This window comes from Bubalus kerabau, chromosome 13, assembly GCF_029407905.1.
Source record: "Bubalus kerabau isolate K-KA32 ecotype Philippines breed swamp buffalo chromosome 13, PCC_UOA_SB_1v2, whole genome shotgun sequence".
Classification (NCBI taxonomy): domain Eukaryota; kingdom Metazoa; phylum Chordata; class Mammalia; order Artiodactyla; family Bovidae; genus Bubalus; species Bubalus kerabau.
The window spans coordinates 2,137,819-2,165,732 of record NC_073636.1 but is presented as its reverse complement, the minus strand read 5'-3'; the positions used below and the strand labels follow the sequence as shown (position 1 = coordinate 2,165,732).

Here is a 27,914-nt window from a genome sequence, read left to right as displayed (position 1 = left end):
ATCAATAACCAATAGCCCTGACAGCATTTCTCAAAAACCCTTAGTTTCTTAGATAAAATTTTGAGTGCCAATTTTATTATAAGTCACATTTTCACATCTCAGTACATTTGTTTATAGACCACCTATTGTGTCAATGTTCAAACTTGCCAAATTCCACCAATATATTAACTACTATATTTTCATGATGACTGTGTATGATAAGTCTTTATACTCATATTTTGTTCCTTTTAGGAGACTCAGCAACTTCTGGGCTTTTGCTTCTCCATGTAAATTTGGGAATCAGTTTGTCCAATTCTACAATTGTTGAGGGGACTTTTTTTTGGCATTGCCTTTAATCTATAGATCAATTTGGAAGAACCCATTTTTTATGCTATTGACTCTTCTAATTCATTAGCATATTGTAATAGGTCTTCTTTGATGTTTTTCAACAGAGTGTTATATATTTTTCCATGATCTTTAATACATGTTGCTAAAATTATTATTGGGTACTGTATATCTGCTACAGTATTAGAAATTTTAAAATTATGCTAGCTGCCTATTGCTTACTTACAGATATGTAACTGGTTTTTGTATATTGATTTTATACACAGTAAATTTGCTAAACTCTTATTGATTAAAATAATTTTTATGGAAATCCTTTTTAATAGAGAGTCATAGCAATTGCAAATTATATTTTTCTTCACATAATGTCTAATTGCTATACCACTTTTTTTTCCTTTTCTTTGATAGAAGGGAATAACAGTGGGCATCTTTATCTAAGAGGAATATTTTAAGTATGAAATTTCCCTTGGATTTGAGTTTTGTCTTGTTGTACATGCACATAAAAACATTATTAAAGTTTTCAATTGTGTTGTTTTATCTGAATTTTGTATATTTTAATGTTATTTTTGGACGGGTCTGCTTGAAATATTGATTGCTAAAAGAAATATGAATATTTTCTACTAGAGACGTAGATTCAATATTGCCAATGTTTTTGCTTTATCCATTGTAAGAGTGCACATTATTTTGTGCACAGAAGTTTAAAATTGTTATAGTCTGTTAGAGAACTGAAAATTTTACCATGACATAACAGCCCTCTTTCTTTTTGCCTTAAAATTCATTTTATTTGATACAAGTATATCCCAAACAGGTTTCTTTAGATTAGCATTTTCCTGGTATATTTTTTCTTTTCCTTTCCTAGCCCTCATTCTTCAGCTATGTTCTTATTAAACAAAATAACTAACTAAAAATAACAACAACAACAGTAACATAACAAAAAAGCTGAGCTGAAAATCTTTTATGTTTATAAATGGAAAAATTTAGCAGACATACTTATTTAATTCCTCTAACTAGGATATAGATTTATGATTTCCTTCAGAGAAGGTCCTCTTGTGGCAAACAGCCCTTCCTGTCACACTCTCACCCAAACATCTACAGTCATCTTGAGTTGGGTTGAAGGTGCATTTATTGCTTTCACTTTAAGTGATACTTTCCCTAGATATAAATTGCTAGATTAGCAAATATTTTCCTTCAGCACATTGATGATATCATCCCACTGTTTTTTTTTTTCTTCCATTGTTACTGCCAAGAAATCAATTATCTAATTTTCATTTCTCTTTAGTTGTTTTTAAGCTATTTCCTTTAAGATTTTAAACTTTTTCCTTTTCCTTCTGAAATATCAATGTGATGTATTTAGATATGCTGCTGCTGCTAAGTCACTTTAGTTCGTGTCCGACTCTGTGTGACCCCATAGAAGGCAGCCCACCAGGCTCCCCTGTCCCTGGGATTCTCCAGGCAAGAACATTGGAGTGGGCTGCCATTTCCTTCTCCAATGCATGAAAGTGAAAAGTGAAAGTGAAGTCGCTCAGTTGTGTCTGACTCCTAGCGACCCCATGGACTGCAGCCTACCATGCTCCTCTGTCCATGGGCTTTTCCAGGCAAGAGTATTTAGATATAGAAATGTTTAAAATGCTTGATTAGGATTTCTGAATCTATGAGTTTGGGTCTTTCATCAATTCTGTCCACAACATATTTTGAATATTTTACTATCCTCATTTTTGCTCACCTCTTTTTCTCACTCTATCTTTCATGCCTCTTAATCTCTCTATTTTATTTTCTCTTTGACATTCTTCTATATTCCTGAGTCATATTATAGACCTCTTTTTAAATTGACTACTTTTCTCTCTATTGCTGGAACGATGCATTACATTTTAAATGTAATTATCTATTCAATTATAGAAATTCAGTTTGTTTTCAAACATACATCATTGTTTTCAGTCGACTGATCTTCACTCGTATTGTCAGTCTTAAACGTACTTGTTTAACATCGTGTTCTCATAATACCAAAATACTAAGTTTTTGTAGGGCTCGTTCTACAGTCTTCTGTTTCTGCTGTGGTTCTCACTCATGGACTTGCTCTATATTCATTGTAATTGCTTTGATGAGTTGATATTTCTTGGAACTTTAATAGCTTAAAGCCTGCTTTGAAAACAGCCTCTTTTATAGACAAACTGATTAGTTATGCCAGGAGACCAGAGGATTTCCAAGATGAGACAGATTTACACTAAATTCTGAATTTGTCAGGTGGTGTGAATTGAATTCAGGCTTCAAGTTCACATGAGGGAGAGCTTTTAATCACAAATTCTCAGGAAGGATTTTTTTCTACCTCTGTTTAAAACCCTAGTTGTGCGAGTAACAATTTTCTTGCAGTTCTTTGAGATGACGGCTTCTTTATTCATGCCGTCCCTGAGATTATGTGGCTTCTTGCAGTCCCAGGTTTATGTGGTGAGTCTATTACTAGACTTTCCACTTTCGCTTCATTTCCTGTTTTCCCATTCCTCATGCATCATGAAAAATCTAAGCTCAGTAACTGGCAGATAACTTCAAGGTGAAAGACAGCTTTACTGCTCTGTCTACCTCTCTGGGTACCTGCTTTCACTAGGAGCATGTTCTTTGAGCATTCCTTGATTTCTTTTCCATTCACTGACTTATTTAAACATATTTTAAAAATAATACAGAATCTTTGTTTTCATTGGAAACTCAGGACTCTCCAACTTGCTTTGGGACGTTTTTACATTTTAGATCCTATCAACAGCAGATGTAGGTTTTTATATGGCAGAGGAAAACAGGTGGCTTCAGGATTGCTTCAGAATCACTGTAATTCTACTAAAAACTAATCAAGTTTGAAGGGCTTATTATCAGAAATGCAGTGATATCTGGAAACCACCATGGCTCCTTTTAGTCTAAACCGGCTTTTTTAAAGCTAGAAAATGAGAAAAAGGGCACTATAAAGAAGTGGACCCAGATGGACACTTACAGAGAAGCTTAAAATTTCAAACAGTCTATTTAGAACTAACTTTTACCAGTAATGGAGTCTTTTACATTAAAATTCAGAATATTTTTGATAACCCACATAATATATAGAGATATATTATTTTAAGAAATGCATGCAAATACATAATAGAGAGAGCATATAGCACCCTGCCCACCCTCTCCAATCTCAGCCCCTTCTTCAAGTTAACCACAGTTTAAAAGTTTGCTGTGTAAATGTCCAGAACTTCTATATCTATTCTTCATAGTCATATCTATACATATACACAGAAAGAAATACAGAGTTTGTTCTGCTTTTAAAAAATATATAGGTGGTGTCTGAACATATTTTAAAATTCTACTCTCTTGCTAAATGCCCAGATATATAATTCTGCATTAAATCACTTAATGGAGACTTTGCTTCACTCCCTCCAAACTTCCACTTTTTCTTAGAGAAGCCTGATCTCATTCTGACTTTCAACTTGTGACCTATAGTTTTCTTTCTGGAAACAGAAATTTCTCTGTTTTTGGTGCTCCAAAACTTCCCAGCTTTGGAACTTACTATAGATTTTTCCTTTCTTATTGTTGAGTCCTTCAATCTGTAACTAATGTCCTTCAATTGTGAAAATTTTTCCTATCATATTTCTTTGATAATTTGCTTCCCTTGGTTTTCTTTTTGGTTTCCGTCTTACAAGGGGGTCCTATGCTCTGGGTGCTTAGTTTTCTCCCTCTGTTTTTCTACAAAATCAGTTACCTCCCTTCTATTTGCCTTCTACCTTCCAATTGTATATTGATATTCTAAACACCATTATCTCCTCCTTTGTATTTTTCGATTTTTTTTCACTATCATTTTATGAGAAACCACTTAAAATATCATTTCTAGGAATCTGTCCCACAGAAATATACAAGCCTCCTTAAGAATATTATACATAGTTTACATAAATATGTATGTAAAACCATATCTTATGGCTTCTGCTGTTTTGTATTTTACATGATTATTGTATGTATGTACATACATGTGTATGATTATTGCTACTACAGAAGAAAGTTGTTGACTTTTACTATTTAAATTGCATCCAGTGTCTGTCTGTCTGGATGCAAAAAATAATATTTTTTATGTAAGTTTTCATCTGTCCTCTGATCAACAGATAATTTAATATTCAAAATGTATAGGTCTTATTTCTTTCCTTGGGTCTCACTATAACTCGCTAAGATGCAACGTGATTGGGAGCAGAAAGGAGTGGGCTCAGGAAGACAAAGGAAGCAGGAGACTGATTTCTGGCCTGGTCCCTTCACTCCCTGTAAGTGGACCCTCTGGGCCTCTTTTTACATCTTCTAAGTGAAGGTGCCAGCTCAGCTTATTTCAAAACCCCTCACACTTCTTGCTGTCTATGTAATTTTCTAAAATTTTCTACCTTAGGATCACCAGAGTTAGCAATAGCTCTGTTATCTCACCTTTGAATGATTATAAATTCAACTTGTCCACAGTCCATCAACACATTTTTCCATGAATAATGAGAACAGCAGAGCACGACACCAGAGTCTGAACACAAGATGTTGTCAGGTTGGTAGAAAAATCCTCTATTAAGTCAGGGCAGATAAATCAATCAGGGAAAATGCTGTTCCTGGACACGGCAAGCAAGCCTTCAAGGTCATGTAATCAATTTTTCAATTAATGTGCTTCTCTGTCCTTTTAATTGTGTATAAATTAATAGCAGCTGAGAGTGAATAAAGAAAAGAACACAGAAGGAAGAAGAATGGAACAAACAACAAAATAGAGCAGAAATCACATTTATCTGATGTCTGCGCAACAGAGAAGGGAAACGTGATCTGAAATCAAAGGGAGCTGGATTTTTCAAGTAGTGGGCATTATACCTGGGTATAATCAGGGTAGATACAGCTGTGTAGCAGGACACAGCAAGATGCGCTCATTTTAGAACATGTTTGCTGATGTCATAGTGGAAGTATGTGTATAATAACATTTACACATGTTTTTAAAAAGTCAATGGATTAACCAATTTGAGAGATAGGTAATACACATGGTACAAAACCCAAAGTGAGTAAGAGGTTATTTAGGGGCACTCATACCCTCATTGTATTATAATACAATTTCACTGATAATAGGTCAGTAAGTTCTAACACAGGCTTCTTTAGATTAGAGATATGTACCCAAACAATGAGTAAGTCTGCTTCTGCTCACATATATTAATACATGCAATATATGTAGAGAAAATATTTTAAATATATATAACATATTTAAATAAATAAATAAATATATGTATAAGTATGCATCATGGATGGATGGACAAATGGACTGCTTTAAAATCCACTGCCCTCCAGTTTCAAGAGATAAAAAAATATTAAAAAGAAAACGCATTTTCTATTTTACTCCTTGACATGTGAGTACTATAATTCCTAGATTAGAAATCTCTATGATAAAATAGTTCTCCATAAACAATTCCTAAGTTTTTCAACTAAATTAGCTCTAATCCTTAGAGAGAATGTTCCTGAAAGCCAGAATCCTGGTAACACAATGATAGAAGGCCGTTGAGGACCATCCAAAGTGTCTTTATTCTTCATCTTGGGCTCTTATAAAATCTCACATAATAGCTTTTACCCATGTTAGTTTGCCAATAGTATTTAAATACGCAGGAATTGTAAGTATGTAAATGATCATGATAAAACTCTGGCCAACACACTTTGTATATTTAGGTACAAAGCTTTAAAAAAAAGAAGTGATTATTTCTGAAAGTTGCAGCTGAGCCACAGTTCTGGGGATTGTGTCAGCATGGAGAGGAGACTGGCAGGCCAGACGGAAAGCTTTGCTGGCTTCGCGCCCTTGCTGGGAGGCACCTTCACCTATGGACACATCTACAGGGTTAACCCATTGAAATAACAGCAGAGAAGTGGCTGTCAAGAGCCAATCTTATTAATCTATTAGGAATATCTAATATTAGAGCTGCTTTTAACAGAAGGGTATTCTGAGCTCTTACATATGAAATGGGCATTAAAAATAAATTTCTTCAGAATTAAATTCAGCAGAATTGAGCATAATTTTCAGCCCTGAAACAGTAAACATTTATTTCTTCTTCTAAAAATAAGCATTTAAAAGGTTTTGACTAAAAATCTTGCTGAAGCATTTGAGCAGACTTCAATTTGGTAGAGAAGTTGATGGGCGAGAACAGGGAAAGGCTGGCGCCACCCAGGCAAGGATGCCTTTTGTTCCTGTGCGACCTAACCTTCATGAAACTGTCTGTCATTCACCTCACTACAAACATCTCTGTGTCACAGCAAGTGCTGGGTCAGGAGAGGACATGGTGTCCAGGGAACCTGCAAACAGGTTAGAAAACTCCCAGGTGGCCCATTCCTTTTCAAATGCCTCTGAGCGGCTGGCACTGCACAGCACAGTGCCTGAGCTCCCTGCCTGTGAAGTGGCTGTCATTTAAGTCACAGTGGAGGCACCTCCCCAAACCACTCTCCCTGGAGGTATAGGAGCTGTTCTTCCAATGACGGTGAGAGGAACTGTGCTGCTGCTGCTGCTGCTAGGTCGCTTCAGTCGTGTCCGACTCTGTGCGACCCCAGAGAAGGCAGCCCACCAGGCTCCGCCGTCCCTGGGATTCTCCAGGCAAGAACACTGGAGTGGGTTGCCATTTCCTTCTCCAATGCATGAAAGTGAAAAGTGAAAGTGAAGTCGCTCAGTTGTGTCCGGCTCCTAGCGACCCCATGGACTGCAGCCTACCAGGCTCCTCCATCCATGGGATTTTCCAGGCAAGAGTACTGAAGTGGTGTGCCATTGCCTTCTCCAGGAACTGTGCTAGCCTTTCTATTAAAGGAAATGTCAGTTTCCTTAGATTTGCTTCAAAATTCCAGTTCCCTATAGGGTTAGTCTTATGTTTCTTGCATGTATCACTCTCTTTAGCTAAAGTGCAGTCTTTCAAGATGTTCTTCCTATTTTCAATTCTCCAAGATGGTGGTTAAATCTCTATAGATCATGGGTCTTCAAAGTGGGGGAAGAGTTGGTGGTAGCTGAGACCCACTAGGCTTCCCTTACATCCCACAGGTCTCTGCTGTGAAGGGGCTGCTCTAGGTTTCTCCATGGACTAATGGCTACTGCCCATTTGGGATGATTGATTGGTGGCTGCTGCTTTAGTCCATGGTCTGGACCAACTGACCTGGGGGAACTGCTTTGTCTTGTTCTTAAGCTTCTACCGGCCACTCCCACCACCACCATTTCCCATCACTGGGGCATTCAGAGACATCCCAGTCCTTCCAAGGCGCACATGATATAGGAGCCAGGAGCTTTGCCCAGAATCTTCCAGATGCTGGCCCAGAGAGAGGAAATCATAGAGGTACATACACATCTCACCTCCTGCTCTATCCTCACTGCCCTTTCCTTCCCCACAATTCCTAGGGTTGAAAAAGGCAGGCCCTCCTCTCCCTGTGTCATATCCTGAGTCCTGGGGTGGGTGGTTAGTAAGGCTCTAGCCCTTCAGGCCTGGAATTAAAAAAAACTAAAGGAATTTGGAGAAATTCCTTTCTCTCTTGAAATCTCTCTTTTCCAAGATTTCTGGCCTGTTAATTAGGGTCTTCTTCCTTGCTGGCATCTGGTCCTATCATTTCACAGCAAATAGATGGGGAAGCAATGGAAAGTGAGAGACTTTACTTTTGGGGGCTCCAAAATCACTGCAGATGGTGACTGCAGCCATGAAATTAAAAGATGCTTGCTCATTGGAAGAAAAGCTATGACCAATCTAGACAGCATATTAAAAAGCAGAGACATTACTTTGCTGACAGAGGTCCATCTAGTCAAAGCTCTGGTTTTCTAGTAGTCATGTATGGATGTAAGAGTTGAACTATAAAGAAAGCTGAGCGCAGAAGAGTTGCTACTTTTGAACTGTGGTGTTGGAGAAGACTCTTGAGAGTCCCCTGGACTGCAAGGAAATACAACCAGTTCATCCTAAAGGAGATCAGTCCTGAATATTCATTGGAAGGACTGATGTTGAAGCTGAAACTCCAATATTTTGGCCACCTCATGTGAAGAACTGACTCAATAGAAAAGACTCTTATGCTAGGAAAGATTGAAGGTGGGAGGAGAAGGGGATGACAGAGGATGAGATGATTGGATGGCATCACCAACTTGATGGACATGAGTTTGAGTAAACTCTGGGAGTTGGTGATGGACAAGGAAGCCTGGCATGCTGCAGTCAATGGGGTCTCAAAGAGTCAGACATGACTGAATGACTGAACAGAACTGAACTGAATTGATGTTGCACTCTCATTAAGATATCCTTCTTCTGCTGAATATTGATTCATCAGATGAAAACATAACCCTGCCAACCACTTCCCTGGAAGTCATTTATTTAGTAATCTCATGATAAACTAGCCTGGATCCTAGGTCACATGTGCTCACTCATCTCTTCTCAAGTGTGTCTTCCCTTGATTTCTGACATCTCTCGTTACTATTCCAGATTTCTGGGTTCCTTCAAGTCTGGGCTTTGAGAAGAGGGTTAGACAAGCTGTCTACTGTTCCTTGCCTCCGGCTCATCCCACTCTTGTTTCACTTTGCTCCCACCTTTCCTGTGATCCCTCACTCAAACCCAGGGCACCAATAACCTGGTCACTAAACTCAAGTGACACCTAGTCACTGAAGTAGCATCTACTCAGTTCTTTAAACACTATGGGTGCCTCCCTTCCTAGGGAGGCCTTTTATTTCTCTTGGTTTCCTTCCCAACTCTCAGGGTGTACCTTTTCTGTCCCTTTCAGGCTTTTTCTCCTCTACCAAACTTCTTAAAATGAAGAGTTGTCTGGAACCAAAGTCCTAGGGTATTTTCTCTTTTCCCTCTCTATGCCAAGGATCTTATCCATCCTATTCTTCAGTTCAACCTAGATTCACAATTCTCAAACATTTGCACATGTAGGTTATCTGAAGAAGTGAAAACTTCAAGTCACTTAATCTTTTCTGCTTGAATGCCTTCTTCTCTCATCACCCTCATAATAGCCTCATACAATATGCTGATGATAAAATAAATTGTAAATGAACAGGGTTGTAGTCAGAAAACAAGATGTACTGGGGTGTCAATTTGGAGTGAAAGACGTGGGTAGGCACGTGACTCGGACAAACCACTTTTAACTCCTGGGCTGCAGAGTTTAGAGGCCATAGGTGTGACTTACTTTTAGTTTTAATAAAAGATTGAATGAGAATTGTGCCAAGTGACATTTCATTTTCAAAGTCTGAGCTACTTCTTACTGGCTTGGAAGAAAAGGGTAACATTGGAGTGAAATGTTTACTACAAAAAATAAAATTTCATCTGAAAGCTGTTATTTACCCCAGTAGTTTTCTATTTTATTTCATTTATTGTTACTTAAAATTGTTAGTAGAGACAAAAATGGCCTCTTTAAAATGAACAAGGCCAGTGTTGGCTTAGTATTCACTATGGGGTAGTATTAGCAGTGGGGGGGATATTATGTTATAGCTGAGGCAGTTTTCCAGTGGAAGACATTGCTAAGTGGGTTAGAAAAATGTTGTCAATGCTTGGATTAGTTTTGAGGGGACTTTTCTGTCGCTCTCCAATTTTTTTATATGTGCAGAGCCTGAGAGTTCACAGGTCAGAAAGCAGCATTGACTCCGGTGGAGGAAACATAGAAAAAAAGGTTTTAAAAGGTAATATATAAATATATATAAAGAAGGCTGAGTGCTTTCAAACTGAGTGCTTCAGAGTCCTTTAGAGAGCAAGGAGACCAAATCAGTCAATTCTAAAGGAAATCAACCCTGAATATACATCAGAAGGAAGCTCCAATACTTTGGCCACCTGATGCGAAGAGCTGACTCATTAGAAAAGAGCCTGATGCTGAGAAAGACTGAAGGCAGGAGGAGAAGGGGACGACAGAGGATGAGGTGGTTGGATGGCATCACCGACTCAATGGATATGAGTTTGAGCAAGCTCTGGGAGATGGTGAAGGACAGGGAAGCCTGGTGTGCTTCAGTCGAGTTGCAAAGGGTTGGACACGACTGAGCAACTGAACACCAACAACAATATCAATATCACATTTTAGTAGAAAGTTTAGTTTACAAAAGATGAGTAAGAATGTTTGCAAAAGGAACTCTGCATAATTCTGACAAAAACTTATGCCATCAACAGTTAAGATTTGTGTCAGTGGTATGCTGGTCAATATTAATAGGCCGTTCTCCTGGGGGGAAAATAGCCTGATTTGTAGCATTTGTTGATTTGGTGTAAATATACCCCCTGTAGCCTATTTCAGGTGTCTAACATGATGCTCCTGAACTGCGAGTTAGGAAGAGGTGTGTGGTAGGGGTCCTTTGCGGTGACGCTACAGCCACCATAGATGTCACTTACCTCCAGGGCACAGACGACAATGAAATGTCTTACCCAATTAGCAATGGTGACTTTGGGATATTTATTTGTTTTTTCTCCTTTTCCTTTTTTTCTCTTTTTTATAAATTGAAGTACAACAATGTGTTAGTTTACAATATTATGTTAGGTGTACAGCAAAGTGATTTATATATATGTATATGTATATTCTTTTTCAGAATCTTTTCCTTTATAGATCCTTTTGTTTTTAATATGATTTGTTTAACTGTAAATTTATATAATTTACTTTTTCCCTGGTGGCTCAGAGGCTAAAGCGTGTGGGAAACCCGGGTTTGATCCCTGGGTCGGGAAGATCCCCTGGAGAAGGAAATGGCAACCCACTCCAGTATTCTTGCCTGGAGAACCCCACGGATGGAGGAACCTGGTAGGCTACAGTCCACGGGGTCACAAAGAGTCAGACATGACTAAGCGACTTCACTTTTTCTTTTCACTTTTTAATAGTGTTTGTGTTTAACAACCAGCTCACAGAATCCCTGGAAAAATTTTAAATGAGTTCCTGTGAGCTAGTATAACCAACTCTAGCTCACCTCTAGTTTTTCCTCAGAAAAAAAGGAAAATCAATATTAATATTTGCTTAAGCAATATTGCTTAAGCAGTTCATCCTAAAGGAGATCAGTTCTGAGTGTTCATTGTGAGGACTGATGTTGAAGCTGAAACTCCAATACTTTGGCCACCTGATGCAAAGAGCTGACTCATTTGAAAAGACCCTGATGCTGGGAAAGATTGAGGGCAGGAGGAGAAGGGGACGACAGATGGTTGGATGGCATCACCGACTCAATGGACATGGGTTTGGGTGGACTCCAAGAGTTGATGATGGACAGGGAGGCCTGGTGTGCTGTGGTTCATGGGGTTGCAGAGTTGGACATGACTGAGAGACTGAACTGAACTGAAGCAATATTTAATTGCATTCAAGTTATGAGAGGTGGAACTTTGCTTTAGATTTTTTTTTTAACTTGCTAATTTTCCAGAACCCTATATTATATGTTAATAGACCAATAAAATACAGGAATTAAAATCATGGGTTGCTAGATCAGTAGGTGATAGTTTTCTGCATACATATATTAACTGAGTGTGAGGTATGTATCTCCTCTCAGGGGAAAAAAAAAAAACCAGAAAAAAGATATTTGTTTTTTGAATGATGTGTTTTATGAACTGAACTGTGTCCTCTCAAAATTCATATATTGAGGCCTCCGACACACTGACTGTATTTAGAAATGGAGCCACTGAGGAAGTGAAGTGAAGTGAAGTGAAGTTGCTCAGTTGAGTCAAACCCTTTGTGACCCAATGGACTGTAGCCCACCAGGCTCCTCGGTCCATGTAATTTTCAGGCAAGAATACTGGAGTGGGTTGCCATTTCCTGTACCAGGGGATCTTCCTGACCCAGGAATCGAACCCGGGTCTCCTGCATTGCAGGCAGATGCTTTACCGTCTGAACCACAGGGGAAGCCACGAAGGTTAAATGAAGTCATAAGGACAGGACCCTAACCTGACAGAACCGCTGTTCTTATAAAAAGAGGAAGATGTACAGAGTTTCTCTCTCTCTCGAGTGCAGGTCAAAGGCTGGGTAAGGACACAGCAAGAAGCCACCGCCTACAAGGAGACGAGAGGCCAAGAGGCCTCATAGAAGCCATCCCTACTGGTACCTTGATCTTGGACTTCAGACTGCAGAACGCTGAGAAAATAATTTTCTCTTGTTTAGGCCACCCTGTTGGAAATATTTTGTGAGGGCAGCTTAAGCTAAGTAATACAACATTAAATTATGAAATTATGTGCAACTCCACAGCAGTTGCATGATCCTTGCACTGCAGGCTTTTTCATGATGTCATGAGGAGTTCCTTCCCATCTGCTCCTCTGCTGGATAAACTCTGACTTCATCCTGTAGGTCAGGGATTACCAGCTCTGGGAAATTTTCCTAGCTTTCCCCAGAAAGAGTCAGCCCTTCCTCCGCTATAAACAGCTCTATTATAATGATGATAATAAGAGGTTGGTCCCAACACAAATCCTTTGTAGAAAGGTAGATTATACATTAGAAATCCAGATTCAGCATGTTACCATTCTGAGCTGTCCATATTTAGCCACTAGCAGCATGGAGCTGTTTATGATTAAATTTAAATAAAATTAAACATTCAATTCCTCAGTTACACTAATCACATTTTAAACATTAATTAACACCTGCGGCTACTGCACTGAACTCTGAGGCATGGAACATTTCCATCATTGCAGACAGTTCTATTGGACAGGGTTGCACTAGACTGTAAGCAATTTGTGGTGGGGCCACTGGGGGTGTGTGTGCTAAGGCTGCAATCTTATTACATCATTTTATTTCCCAGCACGTAGCCCAGTGCCTGCTAGGCAGTAGCATTCAATAAATAATTGAATTAAAAGAAAAAAAATTGATGCTATTTACATAGTTGTAGCCCCTTAAGCATTCATGGTTCCTAGAGACCAGAGAAATGAACACACATATAAACATTTATTTTTATTACTGACAAGTAAATGAAAACTAAGCAATTTCATTTTCCCTGGGATGAGAACACCCGTATGCAGCATTAAGATATAATTATAGAATTTCTCTCTCAGGTGTTCATATAGCAATCTATAGCTGTTAACTCAGAAGCCCAGTATTGATTCTAATTTCTTTTTTCTAGGTCATCTATGCTCCATTGTTCTATAACTGACCCTATGGACTCATTAAATCTTTCAGCACGATATTTATGCAAACCTATTTAATGAGTCCTCCAACACCTTGAATTCTCTGGATCTCATTATTTTAGTGGCAAACTTCTGAGTTTAATTAACTGTATTCTTCATGGACTAAAGGAGACCATAAAAAGTCACACAGTTGGTACACAACTTTCAGACAATCTCTTTGATGCCGCATTTAAAGATCCTCAAAAAGACACGGAATAACCCTTGGGAATCTCTTTGGGTATTTAGATATTCTACCTCTCAGAAACTTTTCTTTCTTGCTTAAGTCTTTCATTATTTAGACCAAAGCAGTTCTCCTCACTCTAACTCCAGAGCAAAAGGAAAACAGGGCCCCCCATCCTATGCTCTGGAGAAACCCCTTTCTGTGTTTTAACTCAGACATAAACATTAGACTGACCAAAAAGTTCATTTGGGAACTTTCTGGACAACCCAAACAATCTGAAAGGAGATACTGCTCTTCCAAGATGTTGCTTTGGATTTCCTAGTAATCTCAGGGTAAATACTAGGACTGAGTAGAAATATTATTTGAATGAAAAACTGAAAGCTGTAAAAATAATTCTTTAACAAATACAAATAGACCACAGAGCAGAGCCATGTGTGGACCCCAACTCCCTTCTCATAATCCAGGATGTGACTTTCCAAGTGGGAGAAGTAGGTAAGTTAATAAGGATGCTCTTCTAGAGCTGGGCAAAGAGGAGGATTTAAGAGGAGAGAGTGTGAAGAGATGAGATGAAAGGTATTCTCAAGGGAAGCAAGCCCCCTCAGTCTCTGGTTGGTCTCAGCATCGACACACACAAGCTGGGTGTCTGTGAGTGGAGGCGCGAGGAGGAGGAGGAAAGACAAGATTGGGAGGAGGTAAGGATGTCTGACCTCAAAGAGTGCTTTAAGGAGTGGGGTGGAGGGCGTTCACCAAGCATGGATCCTTTGAACGTACTCATGCAGGCCCCACCATGTCTGATTCCCTCCCACAATCCCCCCCTACCATTCCCACTGGATGCATCAGACACAGAAAACAGCTACCCATACCTCAAGCACAGGTTTCCTGGAGATGAGGCCTGTTTTCACTGGGCTGGAAGTTTTCTAACATCTAATCTTGGGAGAGGTTCTTCTCCAAGACATTTGTTAATAACAAGTGATTTTGAGAAACTTAATGTCCTGCCAATTCCTCTTGCTGTTGTGACCAATTTGGGGACTGAACCCCTGGCAACATTTGGTGGTGATTTGTAGATGCTGGGGTGTGCCACCAGCAAACAAGCTTTGTTCCATGTGACTGGTGTCTGGCCCTTCTAAACACCCAGAGACCTGCTTCCTGCAGCAGAGAGGCTGGGAGTCTCTCCATTTTACAGATGAGTATACTGAGGCACAGATGGTGTGCCCTTATTGCTTGCCTGTCCACGAGATGTTAGAAAGTGATATCACACCCTGACATCTAGATCACAAAATCATAGTTTCTGATATTCACTGCGGAGGCTGAAAGATTCAAAACATGGAGTCTCCAAGGCTTGACACTTCTTGTATGACTTTAATAAAGTAATTAAACTTTCCAAACTTTACTCAACTGTATAATGGCAAGAATAAGATGACACATGTGATACACTTTGAAGGTGTTGGCAACATAGTAAGTGCTCAGTAAATGCTGGTTGTTCTTGTTTTTATTATTTAAGTGTCAGGAAAAAATGTTAACGTGCTTCTATGGCCTTGAATTGCTCTTTTTTTTTTTTTAAGAGTGTGTAAGAACTGTGGTTTTTGTGTTCCCTATTAAAATAGGCATAAAGCAGACACTTAATGCAAATTGATGGTTTTCCAAAGCTTTATCATTGTCATTTTCAGAAATTAATTTTATTTACTTATTTTTGTTTTTATTATTATTGTTATTATTTAAATAGATCATTTTATAATTCTACCTAAAAGTTAACACATACATACAATGAGAAAACATCCTTTTTTGTTTTTAATCTTGCCCTATTTAGTGATTTATATTTATTAAAAAATAGTTAACTGAGTTAAAAAAATAATTAGTTGATAACAAGAAATATATTTTTTATTCCTGAAGGTTTGCATTCACAAATGAAAAGATGTGAAATTTCAAGTGTTTATATGATGAATATTTTTGGGATCAATTTCATAGCAAAAAAACCTCATTCCTTTCCAGCAAATGTGTGATAGTTTTAGGTACTATTACTTTTCATTATTCATTTTGTTTTTAACTTTATCAATGGAGATACATTTAAGGTGAAGAAGGGACATTTAGGGAAATATTGAACTTGGTCCTGAGAGACTTAGGTACGTTGATAAGTCCAAGGAAAAAGGGGTCTGGGGCTCTCAAGGAAGAGAAAAGGACAAACTTTTTTTCTACATTCACTCACCTTAGTCACATAGACATTTTTTTTTTTCTTTAAGCCAAGAGCTAATGATTACACAACAAAACAACTCATCTTGCTCTCGAGGGTATGTTTTTCCTTAAACTCTGTACCAATGTATTCTGCTTGAGGACATGTTTCTCCTTAAGCAAGTGAAGTTGCTCAGTAGTGTCCTACTCTTCGCGACCCCATGGACTGTAGCCTACCAGGCTCCTCCGTCCATGGGATTTTCCAGGCAAGAGTATTGGAGTGGGTTGCCATTTCCCTCTCCAGGGGATCTTCCCAACCCAGGGATCGAACCCGGGTCTCCCACATTGTAGGCAGAGCTTTTACCATCTGAGCCACCAGGGAAGTCCTTCTTAAGAACCTTTTGACTAATCTTGTCATCTTAAAATGTAAATTGTAGGAGTAGATCTAGTAAGACCTTTACAAACTTGAGACATTCTTTTGATTTATTGTTAATAACTAATAGAAAAAGTATAGAACTCCCTTGCTAAGACCAGTGACAGGGTACTCTCCGTCCCCCTCTGACATCTGTGTTGGAAGCTTCCTCTGTCCTCTTTCACTAATAAAACTTCTGCCACACAAAAGCTCTGAGAGGTCAAGCCCGGTCCCTGATCCTGAAGTTAAATCTTCTTTGGAGACCATGAATCCGATACCCTTCACTGTAAGCTATCAGTACAAAATATACTTTCCATATACTGCTGTAAAAGAAGAAAATTTTGCTCTTTTGCAAATAGAAAAAGTGTAATTGTTTTAAATTTTAGCAATGAGATCTATTTTTCCATGGAAAGTGTGAAACTGGCTTATTTTTATGTTGCCTTTTTATATGTGGGAAGCTAAAGGGGTCAAACTAACGATGTGATTAGATAATTTTTTAATGTCCAGGTATTGTGGGAACCTCTTTCTCTTTTGAAAATAATTACTGTTGCTAAGCAGGAAGCTCACTCACATTCTGAAGGGAGATCAAATTGCGAACCAGCCATTACAAGTCTGATGGAGCACAGTGACAAAAATGTAACCTTTAAGTCTCTATTGCATTTGTTTTGAAAGACAAAACCCAAGTCATTTGTCTGTGATTCACTGTCATTCTGAGAGAATTCAATACTCTACCTGGGGTATTAAATGTTTCACAATAACTCAAAAATACCAGGACCAGCAAGTGCAACAAAAAAGCAATCCAATCCTTATAATAAATGACTTTAAAGGCAGCCTAAACATTGATAACCCAATGAGGAAGACATCTTCAAGGTCTCCCTGACACCTTCCTGGGGAAATCTACTCACCCCTCCTACACCCCATCTTCCAATGCAAGCTTTATTACAAGGTCACTACAGGGACAAGATCATCACTGCTGGGAGGACATGGACAGAATTCATGGCCACGCTGTGGTTTGACTCTCAAATAACATTCTCTGCCCCTCTAGTGTCACAGTCAATCAGTTCAGTTGCTCAGTCATGTCCGACTCTTTGCGACCCCATGGACTGCAGCATGCCAGGCTTCCCTGTCCATCACCAACTCCCAGAGTTTACTCAAACTCATGTCCATTGAGTCGGTGATGCCATCCAATCATCTCATCCCCTGTCATCCCCTTTTCCTCCTGCCTTCAGTCTTTCCCAGCATCAGGATCTTTTCAAATGAGTCAGCTCTTTACATCAGGTGGCTGAAATATTGGAGTTTCAGCTTCAACATCAGTCCTTCAAATGAATATTCAGGACTGATTTCCTTTAGGATGGACTGGTTGGATCTCCTTGCAGTCCAAGGGACTCTCAAGAGTCTTCTCCAACACCACAGTTCAAAATTATCAAGTCTTTGGTGCTCAGCTTTCTTCACAGTCCAACTCTCACATCCATACATGACCACTGGAAAAACCATAGCTTTGACTAGACGAACCTTTGTTGGCAAAGTAATGTCTCTGATTTTTAATATGCTGTCTAGGTTGGTCATAGCTTTTTTTCCAAGGAGCAAGCGTCTTTTAATTTCATGGCTGCAGTCATCATCTGCAGTGATTTTGGAGCCCCCAAAAATAAAGTCTGCCACTGTTTCTCCATCTATTTGCCATTGAAGTGATGGGACCGGATGCTATGATCTTTGTTTTCTGAAAGTTGAGCTTTAAGCCAACTTTTTTACTATCTTCTTTCACTTGCATCAAGAGGCTCTTTAGTTCTTCTTCACTTTCTGCCATAAGGGTGGTTTCATCTGCACATCTGAGGTTATTGATATTTACACAGTCACAGTCAATAGTACAAAATAAAAAGATATCAAAGGGTCAGACTCTTGATTCGGCCAAAAAATTAAAACACAATAAAACATCATGAAGGCAGCGTAAAGCCTTTCCTTCCAGGTGCTTCAGCCAGAAGCATTAGATCCCTGCTATTCAAATGTGGTCCCTGGAGATGCAGCAGCCAGGATACCAATGGGAGTGAGTTAGAAATACAGATCTCAGATCCCATCCAGACCTCCTGAATCAGAATCTGCATTTTTTTTAAGGACCTCCAGGTAATTCATGATGCTCTGAGCTACAGCATCACTGTATGTGGCAATTGATGTAGAGGATGACAAAAAACTTATACCTCTTTCTCAGTAAAATAGCTGTTTCTCATTTATTCCTCAACATGTTTCTAAACTGCACTGCTTCACAGATCAACAAGTACTTGAAGACAAAACCATTATAAATCTCACTACAAATCTATTTTCAATGCATCAGAATAGAAGTTTGCTTTCTCTGTAATCATAACAAAGCCTCTTATCCCTGAAATGCACACCGATTGCAATGGCATAGTTCATTTTCTTATTAGCAAATAGATATCATTATGTATTTCCTCTAGCAAGTTAAAAACCTCTTTAATTTTCAAGCTTCAATTTGTTCCACCTAGAAGTCCCTGGCCCAAGCTCCCTATTGGTGAGATAGTTACAAGAGTTCTTGGTTCTAAAGAATCAGTAAATCCTGAGATATCCCCTTAAGTCAAAGTACCATGCAGGAATACAACGACTTTTACTGGAGTTTTAAAAGGAGAGGTGTGATGAATTGAGTGGAGTGAATCAAGAAGATTTCCTGAGAGTTAATTTAACCCCATTGGATTTTAAGGTCATAAGATTGGAAACCAGTTCTTTGAGAAGGAGGAATTTAAAACATGTTTTAAAAGTGGAAATAATAGTGTGAGCGAGGAAAGATTAAGGACAAAGGGGAAGCCAGTATTGCAAAGAGAAAAACAAAAAGATGACAGAAGACAGCAATATGGAAGAAGGGAATTTACGACAGAAGAAGAGAGAACAGTGAGGAAGCAGTAAACACCCAAGGAAGACAGGCGAAGATGAGAGACACATCACCCACCCGACCACAACAGGAAAATGGTGAGAGTGTAGAGTGCGGAGCAGAGGTGCAGGGCCACGCACAGTGCCTGTAACCCGGTCGGCCACACGCCATCCTTCTCTTAAAAGTGCCCCCTCCCATCGTGTCCTACCTGGCCGGAAGGACACCGGTCTCACTGGTCATCACTTGAGAGCTTGAGGGTTGGGGGGAGTAAAGTTGGGGGAAACAGAGGGATCCTCATGGCAAGTTTCCGACAAGAATGAGGAGGAACCGTCCCCCTGTGTGGAAAAAAAGCGAGGCTGTCATTTTTACGACACTGAAACTGATTTCCGAGTCATCTGCTGTTTCAAATTCTCTGTCTGGGAGCTCTGTTAGAGTGCCTTCTAGAATGGAGATTTAAAAGCTCCAGTGCCTTTATGCTTCAACACTTCTGTCACAGATGCAATGGAATTGGCAATGGAATTTTCTTTGGTTCTTCCCTCCCTTTGTAGGGATTATATATTCACAACTACTGCTTTTGAGAAACTCTCCATGAAAGTCCACTACTGTCAAGAAACCTAAGAAAAGACTGCACTGAGTCACAGACAGTAGTTGAACAATACAGTCCAGTGAGTCTTTGCTTAACAGCTATACTTTTAGGGACTATACTTTCCTCTGGAAAAGACAGAACTATTTTTTAACATATGAAATTAGTTTCGTTATCTGTCAGCATAAGCAATTGAAAATTAAATTGAATTAAAAAAATATGCATTGAGCACCAGCTGTGAACCAGGCATTGTTCCTAGATGCCTAGAACTCAAGAGCATCAGTGAGTCAAAGCCCTGCCATCATGGAGCTTACTTTCTAATGGAGAGAAACCCATACTGAGTAATACACTAAGAAAGAAGTCGGTGAACTAAAGAGAGGTAATAAATTCTATAAAACCCAGAAAGTGTAGCAGAATAAAGGAGAGAGGTGATGCCAGGGATGGGAGGATGGACAAGGAGTGTAAACTTAAAGTGGTCACGGAAGGCCTCTTTGAAAAGACAGATTTGAGCCAAGACTTGAAAGGCAGGAGACAGTTGCCCAAGCAGACATGTGAGAAATGAATATTCTTGGCAGAAAGAATCTGTGCAGTAGTCCAAGGTGGAATTGGCCTGGCTTGTTGGGGCCCAGCGAGGAGCCCAGGATGGCCTGAGCAGAGAGGAGGTCAGTGAGGAGAGGCAGGGCTGCAGCTAAGTGGGGTCAGATCACGTCACACCTTGTCAACTCTGATTCTGAGATACAAAGGGAGCCGTGCAAGGATCTTGAAGAGTGGTCTGGTTTATGTTCCCAGAGGCTGACTCTGGCTGCTGTGCTGGGAACTGTCTGTGACTGGGCACGCATGGAAGCAGGAAGACCCCTTAGGAGGTTATTAAGAAATCCTGGTGAAAGATGGCGGTGACTGCACCGGATGATTGATCTGCAGTTGATAGCTTGATGGTTATAAACATGTCCTAACTGCTTTTATAATATTTTTCAAGACCTAGGGTTATTTTCATGTCATCAAAAACAGAGACTCCATAAAAATTTAAGACTTGAAACAGCTTATTCTGTATTTCCCCAACCTAGTGAAATCCTTTTCAACCAAAGCTAGAAGACAACATATTTATTTTTTAGTCACCAAATATATTACGTGCTATGCCTACTATCTTAGATATGATTTTTCCATTTATTAGCATAATTAGCTAGGTCAAAATCTGTTTTGATGACCAAATGATTAGGCACACTAAGCTTCCCCCTAAGTGCATCAAGTTGTATATGTGTGTGAGAAATGGCCATAAAGAGTACATAGTGGAAAATCCATCCAAACTATCAGAAACATGATAAACTGTTTAACTATTCTAGAGTCAGAAAAAGTTAAAACCAATTCTATTGATAAAACTCTTTGAAATATAAAATATTATTCGTCTTGGTTTCAATTACAAAATCAAAGATTTGTCAAATTCAAAGATTATTCTCAGCAAATGAGTATAATAAATGCAGGAGCTTGTGTCAATTGCTTTTTGTTGACAGGAAATGTATAAGCAGGACTCTAAGTGGTAGGTAGATTTGTTATATTAATTTGGCCTTAATATGTGGAAAATAGAGAGAGTGACTCTTGTTCTGAGAAATTGCTTTCCTATCTGAATGGAAACTTTCTTCAGCATGTGCCCTTTTGCACTAGCCTTTTCTCTAGTTTCCACATACCACTTCATCAAAAATTTCAAAGCACTAACACATTTCCTTTTGGAACTTCTACAAGTAAATATTTGTCTTGGATTGAGTTTGGCCATTCTTACCCTGAAAATGTTGAAGGTCGTAGAAAGATCAGATATTGGTGTCCTGAGATCTATTAAATTTTACATTTAATAGTCTGTTTGATTATTTTTACTATGCTAGTTATATCAGAGCAGGGCTTTAAAAACAAACTGGAGCATGACAGAGGATGAGATAGCTGGATAGCATCACTGACTCGATGGACGTGAGTCTGAGTGAACTCCGGGAGTTGGTGATGGACAGGGAGGCCTGGTGTGCTGCAATTCATGGGGTCGCAGAGTCAGACACGACTGAGCGACTAAACTGAACTGAACTGAACTGGAGCTAAATTAGGAACAAAACATCTAATGACCATTGGCAAAACTCATATTAATCATGCACAGTGATAGGCACACAGTGTAGAAAGAAAAGTAAATCCAAAAGGTTCTGTGGGCCATCCATGGTTTTGGACTTCTGGTTTATGGCAGGTGGGTAGATGAAAGTCAGTGGAGTTGAAGTCCATCTTCTTTATTGATAGCATCTTTATTGATGCTAAACTCAGTGCCTGTTGGGAAGACTCAACTCCACCAATATAAATGTTATCTGTTATAGCAGGTGTTGAGTGTTGTCTTTGGATCCACTTTCCTCCATCCATTACACCCATCACCACACTCCCACACATTTTCTCATCCTTAGGAAAGGAAAATAAGGACAAAGGAAGGGAAAAGAAAGTTAATAGGGTGGAGGAAAAGGGGAGTAATCAATGGTGCCCAGGAGAATCTCAGTTCCAAATCTGTTTAAATCTCAAACTCAGTTGTCTTGTAGGGGGCAACAGATAACAGAGATGCATGCAGCAGCCTGGGGAATGCCCTGCAGGTCTGAGGAGCAGCTTCCTTTCAGTTCTAGAAATGTGTTTCCATGTTGGATCCCTGTAATCATATAATCCAATCTTTAAAGAAAGAAAAATTGAATAAGAAAAGTGCTGATTTAAAAATAATAGTGAGATGGTTTCATCCTGGCTTCAATCTGGCTAGGCTGGACATATGCCAGGGTTTCCTTTCTGTATGTTCCCAGTTAGAGTGGGTTGGAGGGCTGATTAGAAAGGCAGCAGCCACATAACAACACATATGCCTTGCAGCTGATCTGTTGACTTGTCCTGGGGTGAAGCAGCAACTGGGCCTGTAACCACTTTCTCTCCTGCTTGGGTCTTGCTTTAGTTGTTCTGACTCCTAGGCCAGCTAGGTATGTGTGTGTGCATGTGTGTATTCAACCCTGTGACAGAATTTCAGCTTCTTCAGGTTATCCTGGTGGCCAAGCCCCACTGTGGTCTTCTCTTTCAGACTTCCTGCCAGCCAGGGTCCAACATTAGACTGAGAGACGGCCTTGTGGAGACTGCACAGCCAGCCCCAAATTACATGAGCCAATCCCCTGTAACACATACACATAACCTCCTACTGGCTCTGCTTCTCTATTTGAACCCCAACTGGTACAGATGCTCACATGATGTCCAAACTGACATTAACCCCGATGCATTTTAGAAACACTATGTGGAAAATTTCTATTTCTGGTAATGGTTAGGTTATTTGGACCATTATTTTCATTGAAAAACAACTAGAAAAGCTGAATTTGATATTAAAACCATATTCTTTAAAGAAACTAAGAATCACAAAAATTTAAGGAATGATCAGGCCTAAACTCCAAGGAATGTCACAACCTACACAGGTAATTTGCAGGGAAGTTGCTTTTTTCCTAAGAGGCTTTTGCTAATGTTGGAAATTTTGAATTTATCTTTTGACAGCCTTCTAGGATAAGGACAAAATTCAAAGAAAGCCTGTGGCTTGAAGGAATGAGGAATCTCACAGGAAACCTTTCCTACAATAAGCCAGACACACAAATCATAGATTTGAAAATAAAATAAATAGAATTTCTAGAATTAAATAAAATACAAAAGCTATAATTAACAGAGTGGATGAGTGAAATAGCAGTATAAACAAAGAATTAGGGAATTAGAAAAAGGACCAGAGATAAAATTGTCCACAGCACAAAGGATGGAAAATACTAGAAAGAGTTAAAAAAAGGAGAAAGAATAAGAAGGTCCACTCTATCTTATATGTAAATTATGTGATGGAAGGAATTTTTTAGAATACATATCAGAAATCATTTTACTGACATGATAGCTGAGATTTCACAGGACTAGTGAAATCTAACCATCCAGTCACCTCAAATGCTTATATAGATACATTAAAGGAATGTGCATAAAACATAAAGAAAATGACATAAAACATAAAAAAATATCTAAATGCATGCAAAGGAGGAAAAATACAGGTTATCACCAAAAGAATTACACTAAGATTTATAGTTAACTTCTCAGTAACAGGAGCAACTGGATGAATCTTATTTTCAATGTGCTAAAAGAAAATAACTGCCAACTTAAAATTTTATACCCAGTGAAAATTTTATACCCAGTGAAAGCTGCAGAATGAATGTCAAATGAAGACATTTACACACAGAAATGAAAACAAACAAACAAACAAATCCAAGGAGTTTACCATGAGTAGACTCTATGAAAGGAATTTCTAAAGGATGTAGCAGATAATGATCCCAAATGGATGATCTGAGACACAAGTATCCAGCTAAGAAGTTTGTGAATATAAAGATAAATCTAAATGAATGCTGCCTATATAACACAAAATAATAATGTCTTGTGGGTGTAGAAATCTATATAATTAAATTTCAAAAATAAATCAAGAGGAGACAAATGGAATTTAAAAAACTGTTCTAATGTTTGAATATTGCCCAAAGGATGTAAAGCATCACTAAGCTTTACTTTAAAGAAAATAATGAATAGCTATATATATTTTTAAAAGGCAATTCTTCACATTGATAAAAATTAAAAGGAAATTTCTTCCAACCAGAAAAATAAAAAAACCAAACCAACGGATGGATCATCCAGTACTTGACAAAAAGTAAAACTGGTAAGCAGCCAGTTTGCACTCTTTGGTCTGGCTTTTATGAGAGGGCCCAATGAATTCTGGCAGAGAGAATGCACATTTTTTCAGAGGATCAGAGAAGGCACAAATGAATCATGGAATATAGGAGCATCTACTTTAAATCCCTAAATTGGTCTTTCCCTGAACACTGGGAAGGCAGACTGAAATAACTGCGTGTAGGGTTCTATCTCAGGGCCCAGTGGTGGGTCTGACAAGACTAACTTCACCCAGAGGGATGAGTTACTCACCCTGTTACAAAGATGTCAGAGGAGAAATGAGGAAAATCAGTCTATATTCCCCTGGTGAAGAGAGGGGGAGGGGGAAACAACAGTAGCTACATGATGAAATGTTCTTTGGGTAGAAATTAAAATGCCCTAAAGCTTCCTGGAATTCTCTCTTGCTGATGAGCTCAATTAAAACAGAAAACCTGTGTTCTAAGAAGCATCAAAGACAAATTAAGTGTCAGAGAAAAAGTAAATTACATATTTATCGACTTTTATGAGGTTATGGAGATGGTTCATTAAAAAGTCCCCTGAAAAGATGATTCTTCTCATAATGATAGCCCATAGCTGCAAAATGATCAATAGATATTGGAAGAACCACAGCAGATTCAGGGCAATTCCTGATTAATGATGCTTCAACGTGTTAAACTAAATCTCTTTGAAGTGTTCAAGGAAAAAGCAGATATCTTTTTCAGAATGAATCGATTCTGAGTCACACGCAACCACAAAAGGTGTTATTTCCTTGCACTGGCAGATGGGTCCTTGAGTTGTTTCTAACACTGTTTGTACACATGAGCTCTTTCCTGCTGACTTTGGCAAACCCAAGTATGGACATCCCAAGGAAAGCAATTATGTCACTGAGTTGAAAGACTGGTTAGGGTTTATTGCATTCATCTTAAGAATTCTGAAGGTATAGATTTAAAAAAAGGAACACTTTGAATGAATCTAAAAACAGCAGACATTCAAAGACTGAATCAAATACCTGGCTGCAAATAAACATGCAGTTGAGCATATCTCCAGAATTTAGAACTCTATTGACAAGGAGCTGAGTATTCTTTCTTAAGAACTTAATAGATTTCTGTGGGATTTACGTACAGGAATGTACAATATAATGTTATGCCCAATTGAGGGCCAAAATGTTTCTATTGTATAAGTTGCCTCTAGGGATCATTTACTTCCAGTTTCCTCAACTCTCTCAAAAATTACACACAAAAGAAACAGACTTACTGAATCTCCTTTCAAATGTGAAAAATGGATTCTACACATAAGCTTTCACACTGGGTGGGGGCGGAGGAAGCTTGCTAAATTTGGTCCCTTACCAAATACATATCAGCAGGATGAAAGTTCTTGCCCATGAGTGGAAATGAAATGGATTTTTAACCCAGTTTTGACTGAGGCACCTTATTCTGTTCTGTTGTGCAACGGTAAAAATGTTTGGAACTTGAGTTGATCCTTCAAGATCGTAAGTACATGGTTGAATAAAAGGCTATATTTTCAATTAATCTACATCTGTTAACTAGCTCTAAATCTAGCCAGAATTCCTTGCCTCTGAAGAATGGTTGTTTTTGAGCAACTGGATTTTCAAATTTCTTTGGTTAAAAAAAATTTTAAACTTATTAGTTCACTTTTAAAGGAACTGTTTGGTTACCAAACACTTGGAAAATCACACAGATCGTGATTGTGGTTCAGGAAAACTGCAAATAGTGACACTTGGAGAAAAACAGGAATGGAAAAAGGGCATCTTCCTTGTTTAAGTGGAGGTTAAGAACAGAAAGTACGTGATCACAATCATTAGAAGAAGTGGATGAAGAGGAAGAAAATGATTGTGATCAACAGTACGGCAAAGGCCACTAATGAATGGGGAGAAATACGATGCCGTGTAGTGCATGATTTGCTGTAAGTGAAAGATTAGCCTTTCCTGCTTTCTAATTAAAAATTGCTTATCCCACCTGAAAAAAAACACTTGAAGGAGGAACTTTATTCTCTTCGGCAACTTCTGGCAAAGTTTGTCATCTTTCCTCTTCGTAAAATTCAGTTCAGTTCAATTCAGTCGCTCAGTCGTGTCCGACTCTTTGAGACCCCATGGACTGCAGCAAGCCAGACTTCCCTGGCCATCACCAGCTCCTGGAGCTTGCTCAAACTCACATCCACCGAGTTGGATTCATAAAATTGCAGCTATCTTACTATTACCTACTACATTGTCCATTCAATTTCCTTGTCCAACATTGAGTGATGAAACAGTTTATAAATTTCTACATGTCATAAAATCACCCTGTCTTCTCAACCGTCTGACTGAATGGAACTCACTCAATTAACCTTTCTCTTAGACACTGTTGGTCACTGTCATTTCCTTGAGTTGCCCCTCTTTCTATTTTGTTTCTACTTTTGTTAGTTTCCCTCATATCTGTGTCAGGTTTTAAAGGGCATTCCAACACTGGATGTGAACAGGGATTATTTCAAAGCCAGTGCTCTTCTATTTTTGGTCCACATCCAGTAGTTACACGAGCAAGGAGGACTGCTCTTCTGGCCTGGCCTTTCACTTGCTCAGTTAGCCATCCTGGGTTTTGGTCCTCCATTTGACAGGCACTTGATCTTATTGTTTTATTCCACTGATAATTAGTGCTCCTTCTGGTCATGGTCATTTCCCTTTATTAGTCACTGTGTCCTACAATATTAAAAATCATGGTTTCTTATTACAGTGTGGTTCCAAAGCACATGTCATGCTTTCAAAGCACAAAATTTTTAGGCCCTGAAGAACACTTCTCAATAAATGCTTTAGTTGGACATAGAACCAATGATCTTCGAGGGCAACCTTCAAATCCAGACACAATAGGATGGTCATTAAGAGCAACCTCATGAGTGAAAAACAAAGAGAAACCATTATGGTACCTATTTGCAATAAAAAATAAAGACAACTGAATGACTAAAAATTCGTAAACACTTCAGATCTCTTTCTAAGGGGCCAAGAAAGAAATGGAAACTTGTTGTACATGTGGTAGGGCACACACAGTTAATTACCTATCCAACTGGTGTCTCTCCTCTTAACAAGAAAACATCAGTTTTGTTTAGGACCCTGGTGAGTGTGGAACTGAGGAGAAAGTGAACTTCCTCTCCCCTTCTGGGTAAGTCCTAATTATTTTAAGCCTATCGTGAAAATTACACTCTCCTGCTTGTAATTAGTTTAGGAATGGGCATATGACACAATTCTAACCAATGAGGGGAGGCCTACTGAGGAGATTTAGGAAGTTTTCCTCAAACCTATAATCAGTTACAAGATGAAGACTATTTGCCTTTGAATAGTTTTATGTAAGGCTGTAATGCATGGAGCTATGGCAGCTATCTTGTAACTGTGGGTTTGCAGCCTGGGGATGAAACCAATAATATAAAATAAAACAGGTAAAATTCTGAAAATACTCTGATTCTTGATGAGGTTATTCAACCACTAAATTAACTATTCTTGAACTTTCATCACCTTTGAACTTCCAGTAATATGATTTACTAAACATTATTGCATAATCCAGTTTTAACTGGGTTTTCTGTAAAGTTGCTGCTGTATGCACACTGACTGATGTATTATCCAACAGTTATTTGGTCTAATGTTTGGT

General features: G+C 38.8%; 1 protein-coding gene across 3 annotated transcripts in view; it reads right to left on the bottom strand.

Annotated features, from left to right (window-relative positions):
• Positions 1-27,914, bottom strand: part of PLCB1 (phospholipase C beta 1) — an 850,060-nt gene that overhangs the window by 71,717 nt on the left and 750,429 nt on the right. The window contains exon 32 of one of the 3 annotated variants that reach the window (XM_055543365.1): positions 19,213-19,339. The exons of the other annotated variants lie outside the window; for them this stretch is intronic. Within the exon in view, the coding sequence (XP_055399340.1) occupies positions 19,244-19,339 (96 nt within the window). The 3' untranslated portion in view covers positions 19,213-19,243. The remainder of the gene's footprint in view (positions 1-19,212; positions 19,340-27,914) is intronic. 3 annotated transcript variants of the gene reach the window in all.